At 45.6% G+C, this 20,913-nt stretch overlaps 1 protein-coding gene across 5 annotated transcripts; it reads left to right on the top strand.

The window, feature by feature from the left end:
* Window positions 1-41: 41 nt before the first annotated feature.
* LOC104017788 (argonaute RISC component 4) lies at window positions 42-19,499 on the top strand. Of its 5 annotated transcripts, none has more exons than XM_087760755.1 (18): window positions 42-146; window positions 6,902-7,067; window positions 7,671-7,791; window positions 8,857-9,038; window positions 9,442-9,578; window positions 9,658-9,792; window positions 9,966-10,053; window positions 10,484-10,631; window positions 10,712-10,831; window positions 11,059-11,187; window positions 11,350-11,483; window positions 12,269-12,453; window positions 12,759-12,918; window positions 13,519-13,834; window positions 14,075-14,209; window positions 14,991-15,092; window positions 15,316-15,515; window positions 15,622-16,402. In XM_087760755.1, the coding sequence occupies exons 3-18, from the start codon at window positions 7,687-7,689 to the stop codon at window positions 15,728-15,730; spliced, it is 2,385 nt and encodes a 794-aa protein (XP_087616881.1). In that variant the 5' UTR covers window positions 42-146; window positions 6,902-7,067; window positions 7,671-7,686; the 3' UTR covers window positions 15,731-16,402. The 5 variants fall into 5 exon arrangements, 3 of the variants coding, with proteins under 3 accessions (XP_087616881.1, XP_087616879.1, XP_087616880.1); XM_087760753.1 differs by lacking the exon at window positions 42-146 and adding an exon at window positions 3,310-3,724; XR_015705444.1 differs by lacking the exon at window positions 42-146 and adding an exon at window positions 16,995-19,499 and having other exon boundaries at window positions 3,961-7,067; window positions 15,622-16,130.
* The last annotated feature ends 1,414 nt before the right edge of the window (window positions 19,500-20,913 follow it).

Below are 20,913 nucleotides of genomic sequence, written 5' to 3'. Positions count from 1 at the left end.
TGGCCCCGTCTCTAGAGCCAGGGTGAGCTCACACCAGTGCCTGGCACTCTGTCACCTGTGGAGGCTGCAGGCCTGCTCCTGTGCATCTTGCAGTGCTAGTGGGAGTGCGAAAGCCTTCCCCTTGCAATCGGGACTGGTGAGTACAGGTGAGCCCAAGGAGAGATCAGTCTCGCACCTCAAGTCATTTCTCTACCTCTGCTCCGTATAAGGGCTGCCGCCACGTAACGCACCAAGCCTGCGGTACGTAGGGCCCCAATTCTGCCAAAGAGGGGCAAGGGTGGCAGCTTGAGCTCAACCCTGGTGCTCAAGAAGCCACTCCAGATCCATAGGAAGTCACAGAAAAACACAGAGTGGTTTGATCCGGCTTAAGTCTTCCTCCGCTCCTCAGAATTTGGAATTTCTAGGGGTGTTTGCAACACTTCCTACTGCTGGCAGCTGTGGGGGGAGCAGCGAGCTGGGCCGAGTGTCAGCGGCCTTGTTCTGAGCTAGAGGTAGGGATGTTTGGCACTTTTTCATCATGATGTTTGCTTTGTAGAACATACTGCTACAGTAATGGGTTTTTTTTCTTCCAAGTCAAACAACAGTCATCTGCTGTGACTGAAGGCAAGCCCAGAAAAAAAAAAAAAAAGTATGTGTTCTGGAGTGTTTGGTACCAGTCACGGTTTTGTGGGGGGATAAGGAGCAGATGGACTAATCTGCTGTGGGAGTTCCCATACAGCCAACGAGGCTGAGAGTGGAGGAAGCGAGAAAAGCAAACGTCCGCGAAACCCACTGCAAACATCACAATGCAATTCTGCTTTCCTGTACGGTAATTTAATAATTACTGTTTAGTAATGGGGGACAGATGCTGGCTCTACAAAACCACCATATATTTAAAAAATATTTTACATTTTAAAATATTTTGTTTCATAAAATCCATATAATTAAGATACTGTCTCTAACCTACTAAAGTCAGAGAAAGAAGAGAAAAAACAGTCCTCGGTTTTATTAACAAATGCAATTACCTGCTTTTCAAAAAGGGATTCGCTTTTGTGAATAAATAAAACCTTGGAGTTTTTAGACTTGTGCAAATGTAAACAAACCATATGTAGCTAGTATTTAAGGCTGCCCATCCTTTTCCTGCAGAACACTGTTCTTTGCTGAAGAAGCACCAACCTTGCAGACCTTTGCTTCCTGATAATGTTCTCTAACCGGTAACTGGCAATGCAAAAAGGGTGGCGGCGTTACACTATAAATTCCTGGAATTTGGGGATCTTTCTAGGTAGTCTGCCAGTAAATAAAAAAAAAAAAATGCTAGCAAAGAGTTTATTGTACTTACTCAAGGCTGTAATCTCGTTGCTATGTTAGGAATAGTTTTGAGAGTCAGGTGGCAAGAAAAAGGTGGCAAAAAGATCAGTTACCTGCCATATTAGGTTATTTCTGATGCCGAGTTCTGTTACTCATACCTGGCACACAACGGCAGTCTCACGGAATAGGTAACTCTTGGTAAACGTTCGCCATTAAGGAGATCCTAAACTAAACGCAAACTTTTTTTTTTTTAGCAGTGGATAAAGTACCATATTAAAACATTCATTTTTTAAAAGCTAGTTTATGAATCTATTTTTCACTAAATACCATAATCCCTCCACAGCTCTGAGCAGGTGAGATGTTTAGAAGCAAATCCTCAGAACTAAGCCTTTCATAACCGTTGTCTGTCATAACCAAATTAGGATTTACCACTGGAAACATGTAGCTGTTTTCAACGTAAGGGAGGGTTAACATACAGAAATAAGGTTCTGACCGCTTTGGCACTCAGGATGCCTCAATGCGTACGTCATATTTATCAAGTTAATTGCTTTGCTGACTTTTTTTGAATTTATAATGCATTTAAGTATAGCCTTGAGTTGTCATACTCAGCATCTTAGAGGACCAAGCCTTTGTACTGCAGATCTCTTGAGGCAGAGATTGTATCTTTTCTTTTTAAAGTACTATTTGTGTAGCCCTACTTGTATGGTTTTTATATATGCATATGCTGAATAACAGCATGGAAACGTTGCCCGATATCACGGGGTTTTGTTACTGCTCTTGTAAAACTGGTGTTTCCCTTAAGTATTCATCAACTGGTGCCAGGCAATTATAGGAGAATCTCGGATTTCTTTTCATTTTAAAATAGGTTTTTGATGTTTTAACTTGGAAAATATCGACCCTGCAGGTTAAAAAAGGCAAATAAAATGGACTCGGCATTTATTATTTATAAAATGTTTTGACGTCTGACCTTCTTGTGAGTCAGCGGAGAATTGTTGGCTAAACAGAACCTGAGGGGCGTGCGAGCGAGCGGCTCACTGAAATAGCACGAGCTGCTTAAAAAGGCGAAAAGTCAGTAACCCCCTTATTTAAGGGCACTTGGCCCGAAATATTGGCTTTTAAAAAAAGGATAAATTTGTTGTCTGTGAGCCCACTCCCTTGCTGGTGCTGGTTGAAACCCAGCCCAGGGGACCCCCTCTGACAAGGGGGAGCGGGGGCCATGGTGAGGTGTGCCCCAGGAGCCGAATGCCCCAGCCGGTGGGGCACCGGCCGGTCCCCGCTGCTGGTGCTTTCCAGGCAGCTCCTGGGCGATGCCCCACGATTGCCATCGATCTCCGCACCAGCCACCAGCTGCTGGGCGGCCAGCGATCGTTAGCCCTCGCAAGCCAGCCCGCCGCGCCATCTTGTCCCCACAGAATGTCTCAGGAGACATGATGGTCCTGGTTACGGCCCTGAGGTGTTCGACGTCCAGTGGTTCGCCTGATTTTTACAAATGATGTTTTTTCAGGTGTTTTAAATCGCATTAGGGCTGTTTAGCTGGTACAGGAAGGTATTCGGGCTGTAATTAATTAAACTGGGCAAGTTCCCCATTTCGGGGCGCAGCCGAGGACAGGTGGAAGCCAGAGGAGCTGCTGTCATGGAGCGTGCCTGAGTTTTTGCTCACCGTTTGCTTAATTATTAAACCGGTGAGCAGATGTCGGATTCTGGGATGGGGGAAAAAAAAAAGAAATAAATAGGGAAAAAGGAGGGAAGCTGCGCGGGACACGGGAAGCGGGGCAGCGCCTCCCGCCCCCCCCTCAGGGGGCTCCCCTCAGGCGAGGGGCGGGGCGGGGCCGCGCGCGGGAAGCCGCCGTCACCTGTTGCCGCCGGCGGGGAGGGCGCCGGCGTTGAAAGGGTGCGGAGCGGCGTGCGCGCCCCCGCCGGCAGGGGGCGGCGCGCGTGCGCGCGCGAGCCGGCGGGCGCCGGGCAGCGTGGAGGGGCCTGGGCTTCCTCCTCCTCCTCCTCCTCCTCCTCCTCCTCCTCCTCCTCCTCCTCCTCCTCCTCCTCCTCCTCCTCCTCCTCCTCCTCCTCGCCCGGGCGGCGGGGGGCGCGCCCGGGGGGAGGCGGCGCGTGCTGGCGGCGGCGGCGGGGGCGCGCGCGGGCTCGGGCTCGGCGGCGGCGCAGCGGGGGGATTGTTTGCGCCGCCGCTCGGGGAAGCGGAGCGCGGGGACCGCTCCCCGCCGCGCACCCCCCCCCTCCTCCTCTTCCTCATCCTCGTCCTCCCCGCGCCCCGCCGCCGCCCCCGTTCCCGCGGCGGGCCCCCACCCCGGAGCCAATATTCCCGAAATCAAGCGCTACGCGGCGGCGGCGGGGCCGGCGGCGGGGCCCGGGGCGGTCGTCGGGGCCGGGGGGGACCGCAGCGAGGCCGCCGCCGCCGCCGCCATGGAAGCGCTGGGACCCGGTGAGAGCCGCGGAGGCGCGGAGGGGGGGCGGCGCGGAGGGGGCGGCCCGCGGCGAGGGGGGCCCGGCCGGCCGCGGCCTGGCGGGTCGCGGTCAGCGCCGGCCCTGTCAGGCGCGGGCCCGGCGCGGCGCTGACCCGGCCCCGGGGGCGGTGGGCCGTGTCAGCGCGGGGGGAGGAGGCCGCGGGCCCGGCCGGCCCCGGCGGGGGCTGCCCCCGGCGTTGGCGGCTGGGCCGGCAGCCGCCGCGGCCTGGGGCGGGCGGTCCGGTCCGGGCCCGGCGGGCCCCGGGGCCGCCGGTGACCCCGCAGCAGGCCGCCGGCGGCGGGCTGACACGGCAGCGGGCTCGGAGGCGGCTTGGCAGCCGCCGGGCGCTTTCCTTTAAAGAGGAACTGCAGCAGGTCGCGAAACTTTCCGCGGAGGTTTGCAGGTGCCCCTGCAGCTCCTGCCGAACAGGCTGCCGGCCGCGGTGGGAGCTGGCTGCCGGGGCTGTCGGTGACTTTACCCTCCCGAGAGCAAATAGGACGTGGCCTCCCGTGCGGCCGGGCTGGGCTCTGGCTTGCGAGTGGAAGAGCGACGGCGAGGCGATGGGGAACCGCGCGTGGGTCTCTAGATGCACACAGTAACGTGCCGCCTGCACACGAGTCCTGGGAGCTATGCAATAACAAGTTGTATTTTTGACATTAAGCCATTACTAAGAGTTTAAGGTGATGCTTTCTGAAAATACAGATGTTATTTTTTATTTGTTTTGAACAAACTTGCGTTAAATATTGGTGGTGTTTTGCATTTGTAGGCATTTTCCTACCTGTGTCTTATTCCGTGGTTATTCTAGCAAATGTCTTTAAGTTGTATTTCTTGACCTAAGTGGTCCGCGCATCTTATCCGTCAAGTTCCCGTTCAGACTTGGTATAAGCAAAGTCGTGTTAATTTTGGTGCGATAGGAAACATTTATTGACACAAAAGTGCAACTCCAGAAGAATCCAGATTTTAAGATAGTGGAGGGCTGACGTGGGGAGCCTGCCGTATGTATGTATGATGTACCCTGTCCTCTCTGACCCGCAACTGCAGAAGCAGATCCTCTTCTAGTTTTGTAAAACTGCTTCCTGTCTGAAGTAACTTGGTTGAGGGTGCTTAGCACATAATCGACACAGAGTAGATGAAATTAAAAGGCTAACAGCGCATATAATCCCCGTCAGGTAAAAATCCTGGTAAAATCAGTGTGACTTGCAGGGCAGCCTGGCTTCGGATGGGAAAATGGTTTTTAGCTTATTCTCTGGAATCCTTTGAGAAATAACTTTAGAAAGGAGAAAACACAAGTTTTATCTCCTTGGATCAAAACCGACTGAGGTCAGCGTTGCCATGCCTCTTTACAAAACTTGACAATACCGAGGGAGGAAAATGGGTAAATATAGTTGTCATTTAATCTCTTGCGGGAGGTCAGTGCCTGCACTTACTTCAGACTAATTAGCATGGGATTAATGGATCATCTCTCTAGTATCCAAATAAGCACAGCAAATTTTGATTGCCCTTGATGATGATTCATGCTTGTCAAGACAGCTGCAGTTTTTTTTCAAGTAGTAACTGTGCCCCACAACCGGTTTAACTCCGGCACTGCGAGCTCCTCCGGGACGGATCGCAGTTAGTCGGGCGGGTGCAGAGCCAGTGCTGTGTTGCGTGGGATGGCTGTGGCCCCGGCAGCCACCCGGCGGCTGCAGCTCTGGGGAGCTGACGTGTCAAGTGGGCTACGGCTGCTTACGCGCTCTTAAGTGTTACTTCTGCTTAAAAATATTCTGGGGTTAGCGTCCTCAGATCGGGGTAATTTAATTGGTAATGTAGTGGCCATTGGATGGCTTATAAACCCAGCGTAGAAGGCTCCTTAGACTTGGTCCTGGGTTTAGTTTACGATTGTGTTAAAGTTTATTGCCGCATCCTGAAGCGTACCCAAATATGAGCTTCATCCTCCCACGGCTTATCTACTTCTCTTCCCTCCTGGTATAAACTGTGAGCCTTTGACTTAAATGGATACCGGCAGGTTGACACAGTCTTGTGATACTAAATTTGCCCTAAGTTTTATGATTGCTCTATTATTGCATTCTTGTAGTACTTTTCCCCCCTCTCCTTTGCTACTCCACAAGAGAGGGAAGAAACTTTGATCACACTAAGCACTGGCAGTTATAGACAACACCAATGAAAATATTCAATTTGCTTTATGTGCGGTGTCAACAGAGACTGTGATAGATTTAAAAAAGAGTCTATTTAATCTTGTTAACCTGGTATCTCAGATCTTAACACTTTGAGGAAGTTAACTGAAGACTTAACTAGTGACTAGCTTGTGTGTGAGTACTTTTTCAAGCCTCTAATAATTTCGTCCTTGGAACTGTTCCTGAAGCTCTTACTTTTGTCCAAATAAATGTTCTTCTCCACATCTGTTAGGAGTCTATACCTGTCTTGATGCTTTCTCCTTTACTCTTCTTTTTAGAAGAAAGCCTAAACCTTTTCTCACTCCTTTCTTCCTGTTGGAATTTTAAATGGGCTGAAATTGTGCTCTAGGGGAGAAGTATTTCACTGTTAACAGAAGCGATGTGTTCATGATGTAAAGGAAATGACAAAACTGTTTTAGCGTAGATCCAATACAGAAATGTTTTTAGTTTAATTTAGAATAAAAATATCCCTTACCCATTTCCAGATAATACCAATTTTCAGATAAAAATTGGGGATGCATGTCCTAAGTATGCCAGGAGTGACAATCATTAACATCTGAACTTTAAGCCTGTAGTGAAAATAATGAGGAAGTGTGGCTCTTGGCTAGTTCTAGAAATGGTGGTAGGAATATATTTATCTTTACATTATATAAAAATACATAATACGTAAGTGGTTGCATTCCATCTCAGGACTCTCTCAAGTTCATAACCACAGTCATGAATAAATGTCACCAAAATTTTGAGAATGAATTGTGGCACTAACCTATATATGCTTTAGGGAACACGTTTGTTTTTTTCTTTACCTGGAAGTTCCGAGCAGCTGGAAGGCTGTCAGCCACTTGGAACACCTCCATTTGCAACCTCAAAAAGCTACTTAAGTTTTCTTTCTGCGCTGTCAGAAAGTCAGCTAAAGTACACCTGAAAGGCTGCTGCGCTGAACGATCAATTCCCTCTCATGCATATTTATTTGACTTCCCCAGGGCCCCCGGCAAGCCTTTTCCAGCCACCCCGTCGCCCAGGCCTGGGAACTGTTGGGAAACCCATCCGCCTCCTAGCCAATCATTTTCAGGTTCAGATCCCCAAGATTGATGTTTATCACTATGATGTAGATATCAAACCAGAAAAACGCCCCCGAAGAGTGAACAGGTATGAGTTGTTTAATAAAAAAATTTAAAGAGTGTATAATGCCTCAATTTAAGAAAACTGTATGTCCCAGAAATTCTTCATCTGCTGAAGGCCAGTTTATGTTTGTACTATGGCTAGCAGTTGCTTTTTGGTGAACTATAATACAATATTCTCCTTATTTTTATTAAGATGTTTTGCAATTGGCCTGTAATCTGGAAGGCTTCAGGAAACGTACTAAGCATTGAACTACAGCTGTTTTTATTTTCCAGGCTACAAGTGAATGTCCCTGATAATTGTTCCACAGTCTATTATACAAACGTGTGTTAGCAGCTGAGGGGAGGGAATTCGGCTTGCAGATTGATGCCAACGTTTTAGGGTCCGTGTGTGGATGCTTTGTCAGTAGAATCAATCCTACCTTGCGTGTAGACACCTATCTGTTGAAATTTAGGTGTCTTAGTCTGGGGGTGACTTTAAAACGCTTGATGTTGACTTGGGTATACTCTAGTACGTTGTTGTTTCTCCCACCTTGGTAGTTTAAGAAAATGTGAAAAAGGAATTTTAAACTGTATGAGACAATTGCTGGATTTTGTGTTCTTCAACCTAACTCGATAAATCCCTCTGTAGAGAGGTGGTGGATACTATGGTGAGGCACTTCAAGATGCAGATATTTGGGGATCGGCAGCCTGGATACGATGGGAAACGGAACATGTATACTGCACACCCATTACCTATTGGCCGGGATAGAGTAAGTGTTACTATAAGCAGTTTTAAGTTTTTGTGGGAAAACTGTTACAGTGTCGTTTGAAAAGCGTTCTTTTATTGACATAAACCCAAAATGCTGTCACATGTATTAGTATAGTCTTGGAAATGACAGGCAGTGCCAGTCAGGGATCTCAAGGAACTTATTGGTGTTTTACTGAAGTTTGCCTTCTTTGGGTTTCTAATTCCCAGCTCTTTAGGTGGAGAATTTGTCAGTGATAGTGTGAATTAGTACATTGTGCTCTTTCAGCTGCAAGTAGATTTTTTTTTTTTTCCACCCTGATAGAAACTTCCTTTTTCTCTGTTCAAACCCTTGTTCTGTTGCTAAATGATAAAGTAGTTGTAGATGACAAATACGCTGTTTTGGTTTGGCTGCGCTGTTGAGATACGTCCTCCTGTTCCGTAAGAACGTGTGGCACAAGTACTGTCAACAACTAGATCGGCTGCACCAGCCCTTCGTCTTCTGGGCCGTACTCGCCAGCACCCTGGCTCTAGCAGATGGCAATCTATATTAACCAGTCCTGATACAAAACTTAATCCCCATCTACTCTTCTCCCCAGGGATCTGGTTATTGCTGGTACAGTGCCATGAGGAATACGTACAATGAATCGCGTTTACGCTGTGGGCTGATGGTGTGCGAGAATAATCTCAAGTACCGTGCTAGAACTCTGAGATTTGTGTTTCCCAGTGAGTCGTCTTTTTGACCAAAAGGCTTTCTTGCCTTCCCATTCGGTTCACAAGACATCTTGCTATTAATTGGCTGACTTAAAAAAAAATGACTCACAGTTCTCCAGAGCTTTGATGTCACCATACTAATTACTGCTTAAAATTTACACTTAAAGATACCTCAGTGCAGTTTCTCAGATGACTAAATTACAAGCTTTCAAAATCCTAAGGAAACCATCTGTAATATGTTAAGAGAATTACACAAACTAATTGTCAAAAATACAGATTCAAAGGATACCTAGGAGAAAAACGTAACGTTTATTAGTGTTGTGATAATCTGCAATCCATAACAAAAGCTTGCTTAATTCTGTTCTGACTACGTCAGGTGGATATGGAGGTGACACTGCCAGGAGAGGGGAAGGACCAGACATTTAAAGTATCCATTCAGTGGGTGTCAGTTGTCAGCCTTCAGTTGCTGCTGGAAGCTCTGGCAGGGCACTTGAATGAAGTTCCTGAAGATTCCGTACAGGCGCTTGACGTCATCACACGGCACCTTCCCTCCATGAGGTGGGTGCTTTCGGTGCCTTCCTGACTGGCTTCATCTTCCATCTGCCTTAACGTTTCTATCAGTTATTACTTGCTGCTATTCTACTATTACGCTTACCTATGGTAGAAGGGATGAGGGATGCCGTTGTGTAATTCAACGCCTGCCTTACAAATTTGCACTAGAATAGGGAAATCTGATCTGAACTCAGGACTTGTATCTGCTGGTCATGTTTCTAACGGGAATTTGCTGTAGCCTTTCCATCTGCACTGTCAGTAAAGGCTTTGTATGCTTGCCATAAGTTAGCTCTAACAGTTCTAATGCACTGTAGAAATTTACTGTACTTTTAAACACTGTAAGCATGAATGTAAAAAGGTGTACCAGAAAAAGAATGATCAAAGTATTAATTTTCTTATTTTGTTTCAGGTACACTCCTGTGGGTCGCTCCTTTTTCTCCCCCCCTGAAGGTTATTACCACCCTCTGGGTGGTGGCAGGGAGGTCTGGTTCGGTTTCCACCAGTCGGTCAGGCCCGCCATGTGGAACATGATGCTCAACATTGATGGTATGTAGGAAATTCTGTCTCACTAACGTAACGGAGTTCTTGCTGCTTCTAAATTAAATGCCCTCTTCTTTTATCTTAGTGTCAGCAACTGCTTTCTATCGTGCCCAGCCTATCATTGAGTTCATGTGCGAGGTCTTGGATATTCAGAACATCAATGAACAAACCAAGCCTCTTACGGACTCCCAGCGTGTCAAATTTACCAAAGAAATCAGAGGTAAAGGCTTGTTCTAAAGGTGCTGCAACAAAATACTGGAAACCTGCTCATATTACGTTGTAATGAAAATTTGCAAGGCACTTGGGAAGCCGGCATGTTCCTTTTTGCCCTCATGTTTCTCAGTGACTCATGTGCCTGAATTTATTTAGATGACTTTTGTGTTGGGTTTTCAGGTCTAAAAGTAGAGGTTACCCATTGTGGCCAGATGAAGAGAAAATACCGAGTTTGCAATGTTACTCGGCGACCAGCCAGTCATCAGACGTATGTATACAAGCATTTTCTGATAATTTTTTAAATCTTGAACCTTTTAGATATACTAGCTATGTTGTTTATGCAAGAATAGTTGATTCTGCAGGTGAAGCAGCTGTGTGGCTTTACAAGAATGTTTCGTCTTAGTGGAGTAGAAGAATAGCATGGGTTTAGACCACTGCTTTATTTCCTTCAACAGAGAAAAATGGAAGCTGTATCCTGACTTTTAAATATAGTTATCAAAGGCTATAATTTTTAAAATAGCTGTGAAAAATTCAGTATATAGTCTATAAAATCTTTTCATAAAGAAGAGATCCAGTAGCTAAGGAAAATGTTTCCAGCGTTTCTAGGCTGGCATAGCTTTTTCCATACCATTTTTTCCTTTTTTTTAAAAAAAAAAAAAAATCCTGAAAAGTCTAACCAGAACAAATGTCCTTTATAGGTTTCCTCTGCAGCTGGAAAATGGGCAGGCTATGGAGTGTACAGTAGCTCAGTATTTTAAGCAGAAGTACAGTCTGCAGCTAAAATATCCTCACCTTCCCTGTCTCCAAGTAGGACAGGAACAGAAACACACATACTTACCGCTTGAGGTAAGAATCTAACTTTCTCTTGCATTGCGGTATCTCCTCTGTTAAATGGTATCACGCCGCCTCTCTCTGTTCCTGCGTAGGTGTGTAACATAGTGGCAGGCCAGCGATGTATAAAGAAGCTAACGGACAATCAGACGTCGACTATGATAAAAGCAACTGCAAGATCTGCGCCGGACCGACAGGAAGAAATCAGCAGACTAGTAAGTGGTTTTTCCAGCTAAACAGACTGCGTTTGTCACTTCTTATGGCTCTTCCAGAAGCACTGTGGCATATGTAATGATAGGCAGAATGACCAAGAACTGCAGAAGTTAAGAAATCTGACTTCTTTAAAACAAATCCTTTTCAATAGAAAGCCTTTTCATGGCAAAGAGGACAGAGCCACCTGAAGCATTAGGTGTAGTTACATAAATACTTCTCTTGTCACCAGGTGAAAAGTAACAGTATGGTTGGTGGACCTGATCCGTACCTGAAGGAGTTTGGTATTGTTGTCCATAATGAAATGACAGAGTTGACAGGCAGAGTTTTGCCAGCACCAATGCTGCAATATGGAGGCAGGGTGAGTTTTCCATGTCTTGTAAAATACTTTGTCCTGAGTTTATTGATACTCATTAAGTGTTCCCTATATCTTCTCGTAAGGCTTCCTTTGTATGAGCACCGTTTGGCTATAGCCAAAACAAAGCAGCATTTCATTTTTAATTTGCCTTTGTTTTTTACCTAGAACAAGACCGTGGCCACGCCAAACCAAGGTGTGTGGGACATGAGAGGGAAACAGTTCTATGCTGGCATTGAGATTAAAGTTTGGGCTGTTGCCTGTTTTGCTCCTCAAAAACAATGCAGGGAAGACTTACTGAAGTAAGTATTTTCCTATTTATTCAGGATACTTATTTTGAGGTTTATTTTCCTCGTATTTCTGAAAGGTGATATGCAATATAAGTTGGTTTTAATGCATCTAGTAGTTAAAAGAGGAAATGACATTTCTGCAGTCTCTTAAATAGTTACAATTTGGAAGGAGACTATGACAAAGTTCATAACCTAATTGGCCAGCTAGGAAAAGCATTAATTCCCTTACCACTGAGGCTGTGTTTCCTGCTCTGGAGACTGCATTCCGCTTGTATTCTGTTGTTTTTACAAATAACTGATGATGGTCATTCATTCTAAAACCTGAACTATTTTTTTTTCTTAACCTTTAATGCCTCCTAGGCAACATAATGCCACGTTTTTTCCTGTCCTTCAAATTACTGTACAGAATCCTAACAATAGAGGTTGCGTGAACCACTGACACGTTTGGCAAAACCCATGGCTGCAGTAATGCTCAGATAGGTTTGGTGGATGAGTAAAAATCTACCAGCGTATCACTATTAGTTTGGGAATCTGCCTCAGAACATTCAACTCAAATGTATGTTTGTTTCCCCAAGACTTCTATAATTACAGAAACAGAGGCTTATGAAACGTCCTCAGACAGGATTAGAATCCTATTAGTGAGTTTCTTATAGTGATAGAATTGCTAAAAAATAATTACTGTAGTGTCAAATGTGTGTGTAGTGCTGTGAAATAGCTTAGGTCTTGTTGATAAAATTAACAGCAAAGTGAAACATAGTGAAAAAGCTGGGACAAATCCATTTGTATTTCATTTACAGGAGTTTTACTGACCAGCTGCGCAAGATCTCCAAGGATGCGGGGATGCCGATCCAAGGCCAGCCCTGTTTCTGCAAATACGCCCAGGGTGCAGACAGTGTGGAGCCCATGTTTAAACACTTAAAACTGACTTATGTTGGTCTGCAGCTGATCGTGGTGATTCTACCTGGAAAGACGCCCGTGTACGGTATGGAGAAGAGGCTGTAAAGCGTTAATTAGTTGTACGGCAAGTGGGCATCTTATTGTGCACTTCAGCAGTAGGAAGGAGACAGAGCAGGCAGTATCCTCCATTTCAAAGGTGGTTTTGGAGATGGGTTTGTCAGGCCTGATTGGAGTACTGCTATGTTACCAAAGAGCGAACTGAACCTTTGTTGGTGAACTTTTAAGGATCTGAATTACGATAACATTTGGGGCGGGGGGGGGAAGAGAAAGCAGATGGAATTAGTGACTGTTCAGGTAATTGGAACCACTAACTTTATTTTTCTGTCACAGCTGAAGTAAAGCGGGTTGGTGACACTCTTCTAGGAATGGCCACTCAGTGTGTTCAGGTAAAGAATGTGGTAAAAACCTCACCACAGACGCTGTCGAACCTGTGTCTGAAGATAAACGCAAAGCTTGGAGGAATCAACAATGTGCTTGTACCTCATCAAAGGTGAGATTAAATCTAAAGCTGTCCTTGAAGTCTGGATTGTCAAGCAAAACGGTGTCGTTTTGTTTGCTAAAATGATACCTTTCAAAATATTACGTGCTTTAGAAACGCCCACAGTCTGAAGTGGACAGGGAAGGATGCCTCTGCATTCAGAATCTGCTTGGTAAGGCCTGTGCCGAGGATCAGCACAGTTGGGGCCATCCAGCAGCGTGTGTGTGAGAACCAGCTCACACAAAGGCTCCCCCCCGCCATTGTCTTTTCCCTGCCTTTGGGTTCACTCAGTCTACATTTTCCTCTTGCCACCTCCTTAAGCAGAAGGTACTTCCTTCCAAATTGAATAAAAAGGAGCGAGGAAGAATGGCTTGTGATAAATGCTCGTAACTTTGTCTGCCTTTGGTCCTTTCCTTTTCGCTTTCTGTTCTCTCTGGACTGTAAGAGCTTGAGGCAGAGAACTTCATCCTTAAAGATTCTGGCAGGGTTTTAGTTCTGTTGAATGGTTTGGATATACCTTCCTCGTTTGTAATTTTTTTTTTTTTCCTTCCTCACTCCCCTTCTTTGTATTGTTATTGTTATTATTTAATAAACCTTAATCGTATTAAACAGGCCCTCGGTGTTCCAGCAGCCAGTGATCTTTTTGGGAGCAGATGTCACTCACCCTCCTGCTGGGGATGGAAAGAAGCCTTCCATCGCTGCTGTGGTAGGCAGCATGGATGGCCATCCCAGCCGTTACTGCGCTACGGTGCGCGTGCAGACCTCCCGGCAGGAGACCTCCCAGGAGCTGCTGTACAGTCAGGAGGTGATACAGGACCTGACCAACATGGTGCGAGAACTATTGATCCAATTTTACAAATCCACTCGTTTCAAGCCCACAAGGATCATTTACTACAGAGGGGGAGTATCAGAAGGACAGATGAAGCAGGTACTGTCTAATGATTCTTGTTCCTTGTGAAAAGGGATTTGCCCTTGAAAATATATGTTTTCATGTGGATTGCATTTGTTAAGGGGACAATAGTGTCATTGAGTTTTCCTGGGCAAGCACAATGTACAGTTATCCTCTCTGATCATGTTCCTTACGAAGTGGCATTTGTAAACGGAAAAAATGAAAATAATATTATGTGTACTGAATTCAGCACCTAATAGTTAAATCTTCTGCTTCTAGGTAGCTTGGCCAGAACTGATAGCAATCCGGAAGGCCTGTATTAGTTTGGAAGAAGATTATAGACCAGGAATAACCTACATTGTCGTGCAGAAAAGGCATCACACCAGACTATTCTGTGCTGACAAAACTGAAAGGGCAAGTAATGTTGACTACATAAGAAGGAGGTGATGGCAACAGGAAAGTAAGATTGTTTGGTTAAGTGGGGTGGTATCCATCTTGCCTGCTAAAACTGAATTAATCTGTACGAGCAGTAGCAGTTCTGCGCAGTAACATGCTTTCGCTACCAAAATAACCAGTTCCTCCCCTTTTTTATTGCTCTAGATCAAGCGGTCAGATGGAACAGCTTGTTCCCAGCCCCTTTTCGAGTAGGCGTACCCTCTGTCCCTGTATTTGTGTATCTGGAGCTATAGTCTGGGATTCCTGGCTATAAACTGAAGTGGTTGCTCAGTTTGTTGCCTGTTCTGTCTCTAGGTGCATCTGTAAGATTTGCCTATGGCCCAAACCCGCAAGCTGAGTAAGGAACCTTCTTTAGGAAAGTTCTTGATCTCAGGTTTGCTTGAAAAATACAGATCTCTGGGGTGTGAGTGCAAATGAGGGTATGAAATAAATTTGTTTCAGAAAACCTGCATTTGCAGATCCTGAATGACTTGCGTAGGCTTGATCCCACTCAGCAATTTTAATGCTACTGGCAAGTATTTTATTTTTCTCTGATGATACACCAATTGGATTTGGTGAAATTTCTAAAAATGAACTCGCAGGGAACACTTTCATTCCCCCTGTGTAAATGACCTTAATGTCTTTCCACCTTTTTGAGCAGTAAATTCTCAAACAGCTTTGAGTAGAGCCTACCTTAGGAGGTATTTTTGGGTCACTTTCAAAAAAATCACATGGGCTAATAATAAACTTTCCTCAATAGGTGGGTAAGAGCGGCAACGTACCAGCAGGCACTACTGTGGACAGCACGATCACGCATCCTTCTGAATTCGATTTTTACCTCTGTAGCCATGCAGGAATTCAGGTAACGTTTCAGCTCTGCTGTGCTCAGGCTACGGGACTAAATCCTTTTACTCGTCCTGATGAATAATGTTGCTTCTGTTTATAGCTTGGCAGATGTACGGTCGCGTCGGTTCAGTGCCCGTTTGGCACTTACTCCTCAGTGCCTTGATAAGAGGTACAACCTTCAGGTACCACCTCTGGTTTTGTTGATGCTCCCCGGCTGACTGCTCATCTGTTCTCCACAGGGAACCAGCCGGCCCTCCCACTATCAGGTCTTGTGGGACGACAACTGTTTTACCGCAGATGAACTACAGCTGCTGACGTATCAGCTGTGTCACACGTACGTCCGGTGTACGCGATCCGTCTCTATTCCAGCTCCTGCGTACTATGCCAGGCTGGTAGCGTTTAGGGCCAGGTACCATCTTGTGGACAAGGATCATGACAGGTAAGGAACCGTGCCTCGTCGTCTTGGTAGCCAGATAACGGACCCGAATTGTACGCTGCTTGGCCCGGTTGTTCATGGTTCTCTGTATGTGTCTGCGTTTTTACAGTGCTGAAGGCAGCCATGTGTCAGGACAGAGCAATGGCCGCGATCCTCAGGCTCTGGCAAAGGCAGTGCAGATCCACCATGATACTCAGCATACGATGTATTTTGCTTGAGAGCATCTGGGAAGATGAGGCAAAACCACCAACCCGTGCAGTCCTGAAATGTTTTGAATGCCTACTGCTATGGCTAGGGTCCAGTTTATTTCAGACTGCCCACTACCAGCAGCTCTGAACAGTCGCACTGAATCTGTACTTCACAGCAATGTCTGATGCACCAACACAATTGAGCCATTTGTTTCATTATTTTATGTAATAGAAATTCATAGACTGTCTTTTCTGATGCATTGGACTGAATTTTTACCTCAAAGCGCAAAAGGCTGATCATCCTGAAATTTTTAAAGGACTTGGCACGAAAGGTTTCTATTGAATATTTTGCTAGCTATCGTTTTTAAGTTATCTCCTCATCCCCTTAGTTTATCATGACGACTGATTCCCTGTCTTCATGCACTGCTTAGTGAGTATGCATACGATGGCAAAACGTTTTACTCCAGTTAAATGTAATTGTTCTCTTGTGTGGGGCCATAGATTTTTTAATGGAGATTTTAGACTTCACTACTGTAAATGCCTTTTAACAAACATAACTTTCACAGGTATTGCAGTTTTTTGTCAGTTTTACTAATTATCTTTTTAATCTCTGCAGACTTCGGCTGCAAAGCAATTGCACTATACTGCGAGTTCAAATAGGTGGTTCTTGTTCTGTGAATGTGTAATATAACGAGATAGTGATGCCTGTCAGTAGATTTTAATTGTAATGGTTACAAATAATACTGCCATGGTATCGTAACAAGTACTGAACCATCATTTCCCCCTCTAAAAATGATAAAAACAAAAAAAAAAAATTAGCTTTTAGGTATTTTGCAAACTTTTACAAAAGTGCCCACTTTATGCTGCTGTGTGGTTTGATAAATCTAAGTGATTTTAAAACTTTTTTCTCATAGAAGGTTTAACTTTGGCAATAAATATTTGTTTTTTAAGCCCCCCCAACAGTGTAATTTTCTAGCTGAGGATTGTGCATGAGTTGAACCAACATTCTCGTGTCGTTTTCTGAACACACAATTTGGCAGTTTCTGAAACTAATTAGAAAAGACGCACTTCCATGCTTTTTTTAAGAATTATTTTTAACTGTTTTATATTCACTGTTGGTGTCCTGTCTACAACATTTTTTATAAGCTTGGAAACTGGGTGTTACGTGTAGGAAAGGCTTGCCAGTCTGTACAGTCTAAACGTATTGTGTGACAGGCGACCTAAGGACTTGTACCAGCATTTTAAACCTCTTTTTTTTTTTTTTTTTTTTTTTTCTTCCCCCCCGGGAATCTAGGTTGCGCACACAACTGCATTCAACAGCATGTTTAACCAATGTAAGTCTCTTATTCTGATTCTGTCCCAGCCTGGAAATTAGGGTTTTTTAATCTGCTTGGCTTTTTTCAGCTGCAACGTGTAATAAAGAGGAGGGGCTTGGTTTCACTGAATACTCTTGGAATCCACGAACGTAGTATGTTAAGACTAGATTCCTCTTAGTGTTAACGTCAGTTAGCGCAGATTAAAAGCTTATTCCTAAACTGAGGAGAGCCAACACCGCTACTTTGATAACCGGAGTTTTGAGAAGTCCAACGATTGCACTGTGGTCTCTGATACTCGTGTGGGGTTTGCTGCTAAGTTGTCTGCCGTTCCAAAGCTTAGGAACCAGCCCCCTCAAAATTTCAGCAATATGAAATGCTGTTTCCTTCAGTCTTTAAGCTTGTAAATAAATTAAAGTTTACATTTCTAAATGCTGGGGTTTTTTTCAGTTGTACCAGCGTACACTGAACTTTTAGTCTTCAAACAGTTTTATAACCTTCTTTCAAGTAGAACGTCTCATTAAATTAAGTTTAAACTTTTTTCATTTCTGTTGAAAATGGGACTGAAGCGAACTCTGCTCCTGGCACGTACTGTGGACAGGTTTAGATTGGAAGAAAAGAGTCTTTTTCAGTTTTTTTATTTTTTTTTAAAGAATACCTCACTTGTGTAATAAAATCAGGACATGTGGGTGGGAGACTGACCGCTGCTTCAGCTAGATGGCTGCTTTTCTCAGTACTCGTTCAGGGAGAATACAAAAAACCCCTTTTTCGAATGAACTCTGACTGACCCAACACAGACGGAGAACTTTGGCACCTTGAAAACAAACTGAGCACCCTTTTTAGGTTATAGGATCAAAGATCGCTCTTTTGAGTTTGTGCACTAGGCAAGAATGTGACTGGTTTAATCAAGGGTGCGTAAGAAATACTTAATTTTATCCCCAGTCGGTTAGTTGTCCAGTGCCAAGCACTCCTAGTTCGGATTGAGTGAAGTGAGAGCCTCTCCTTTGTTTGCCTGTGACTGGACTGACTATTTCACCTCGGACTCCGCGGATCGCTAGCCCTCGGCTAGCCCCGGGACGCAGGGCCAGAACCTTAACTCAGCCTCGTGTTCAAACACCGCGGTAGGGAAGCACCGCTAAGGGTGCAGCGCCGTCGCTTTGGGAGAAGAGCAGCGGAGTGCGGGACTGTTGCGTGATGGCACCGGTAACAGCGGAGTTTCGGCAATGCCGTCCTACGCAGGTCCGAGTCCATGTCTGGAGGTTGGGCTTGCTGATCTGGATTAACCCCTTGGGACTGACTGAATCGTTATGCATGTGTCAATCAATGGGAAGATGTGCATTCTGTAGCTGTAGTTCTTAGGGTGTTTTGGGTTTGTTTTGTTTTCTTATTTTTTTTTTTATAAATAAAGCCTGTTGGCCACTGTTTAGCTATGTGGTGTGAAAGATTTTAAATGTAGCAAAGTTTAAAGAGTTGGGGAAGGGGGTGGTTGACATTTTTTTTAAAAAAAAAAAAAAAAAGGGGGCAGAAATCCCATTTTCAAACCAGTTCTGCTTGCTTTGTGAACAGCTGAATTCTGAACAAGCTCTGGCAATCACTAGTTAGCCTGTCTCCAACATTCGAACAGCCTGGCTTATTTATTCTCGTCGTGAGTACCCCGGTTTAGCGTAGTGCCTGTAGCTGCATCCAAAGGGCGGAAGAGGTGGCGATGTACAGGCGACCGCGCTTCAGGCGGTACGTCTCTTGTCCCAGAGGCGCGTCGGAGTTGTTTAACCTCTGCCAACGGCTTTGCTCTTCGGATGGGGAAGGGCACCTGTGTTCGAATCCAGCGTTTAACAAAACCCACCCCCAAACTACCTTCGTGGATGTGCTGTAGGATTTTTTCTTGCTCAATAGCAAGGGAGTAACTCTGCTTTCATTTTAAGAAAGCAGGGTTTGGAGGGCATTGTATCAATCCTGTTTCAACTACAAGGTTTTTTCCTTGTGCATTGGAGGAAAGATCTTGTGATATCACTTACAGATTTTCTTATACCTTGCTATTGACATTTTCATATTTCTATGTCTAGAGGCTGAAACTTCAATGTAAAATGTTTGCATTTGTTCATTTTGACTTATGATGTAATTTTTGTTTCTATATTGTTAGACTTGTAATGTTTAAAATTGTATTTTATTAAATTTGGACTGGATGTATGTCTATAGCAATACGAGGTACTCTTTCTAAACTGTTATGGGTGGGTTAGCAGCCCCACGTTGCGATAAGATGCTGGTCGTGTACAACTTGCAATGTATTTTTTTTTTTTTTTAGCCTGCAGGGATATTTTGTGTTCATGTGTCCAAAAATAATAATAATAATAAAAAAAATAATTGGCATTCTTGTGCCAAATGTTCTGTTTTTCCTTGTTGATGTCTAATAAATGCAATGTACAGAGTGAGCAACCGATCCTGTTGCCTGTAAACAAATGTCTTAAATTATTTAACTTTTAATTAAAACTTGTACACAACGTGTAACCTGTGGACCTCATTCCCACAACATATTTATTTCTGATGTGCTAGGATTTAGAAAGCGCTAGAAATACACGTGGATAACCTCTTTAGCGGTACTGAAAGGAGGGCTGAAGTTACCTGTTCTCCGAGCCTGCGCTGGCCGCGGGGGCTGTGCAGACCCAGCGTATTTTTTTTAACGTTCTTGGAAATTCTTTAGCGATGTTTAGAGAAAAGATGGTGTCACCAGACTCTGTATCTGCCTGGAGAAGCGATTCTCTAATAGAGAGTCGCGAATTAATAAATGAAAGAGCTGTTTGCTTCTTCATCTTCTCTATTTCAGGTGAGGGTTCGTTGTTTCCTCAGACAACTGTACTTCACTCAGAACCCAGGGTAAGGGTAGAAAAAGCTTTTGGACGAGGCCGAAATGTGACAGCTGTAAGTGAACCCGGGACACACGATCGGGTAAAATAACCCCCACCTTCAGCAAACCCCTGCTCCTGGGGTTTCGTTTCTTTTTTTTTAGCGGAGATCCTGGGAACTCAATCCTAGAATCGTTTAGGTTGGAAAAGGCCTTTAAGATCATTAACTCCAACTGTAAACTGAGACGGTTCAGCCTCAGGCATGCCTGAAAAGCAAAGGATGACTTTATCCCGCGGTCTTCTGAAAATGATCCGTTCCGATGACTTGGATTGAACTCCAGGAACCCGCGTCTCAACGTCCTCGTCCCACGCTGGGCCACGGGCAGCCCTGGCAGCTTTCAGCCTCAAATACGCCTCAAAAAACAGGACCGCAGGGGCTTCTCCTGCACCTGGACGTGACCACACGCTGCGGCGAGAGGTGAAAACGCTTTAATAATTCGAATTTCCGTGGCTTCCTTCCATTGCCTCGCGCAAGGCAGAGCAGGATCGAAAGCCTGGTCTGGTTTAGCGTTGTCTGGGAACAACGCTCCCGGGGTCTCCGACTTTGGTATCGAAGCCGTGCCACGGGGCCGGTGTTCCCGCTCTCGAGTGCTCTTTGGGGAAGCCTAACAAATATGGTGACAACGGCGCGTTTCTGCCCGGTTTCGCTGGGTTCAGGGGCAGCGGGGCCGTGGGGGGCCCCTGGCCAGCAAGGCCCACAGCACCTCCGGAACAACACAATCGCTGCCCCTATGTGAGCGCCTTCCTCCTCCGCCTGGCAGCGCAAAATGAGTCAAAAAACCGAAAATAACCGGGAAAAAAGGTCTCTGGCGGTGGAGCTGGGCGCAGGCCCGAGCGCTGGATGCTGCGCTGCTCCCGGGCGGAGGCGAGGCACCGGCTCGGGCTCCCCCGCGGGGCCGCCCCCCCGGTGCCCCCGTCCCCGGAGCCCCCCCTCCCCGGTGTCCCCGTCCCCGGTGCCCCCCGGTGCCCCCCGGTGCCCCCCGCCCGCCGGGAGCCGCCC

This window comes from Nipponia nippon, unplaced genomic scaffold, assembly GCF_047370975.1.
Source record: "Nipponia nippon isolate SJK-2023a ecotype South Korea unplaced genomic scaffold, ASM4737097v1 scaffold_23, whole genome shotgun sequence".
Classification (NCBI taxonomy): domain Eukaryota; kingdom Metazoa; phylum Chordata; class Aves; order Pelecaniformes; family Threskiornithidae; genus Nipponia; species Nipponia nippon.
This window is presented reverse-complemented; position numbering and strand designations above follow the sequence as displayed.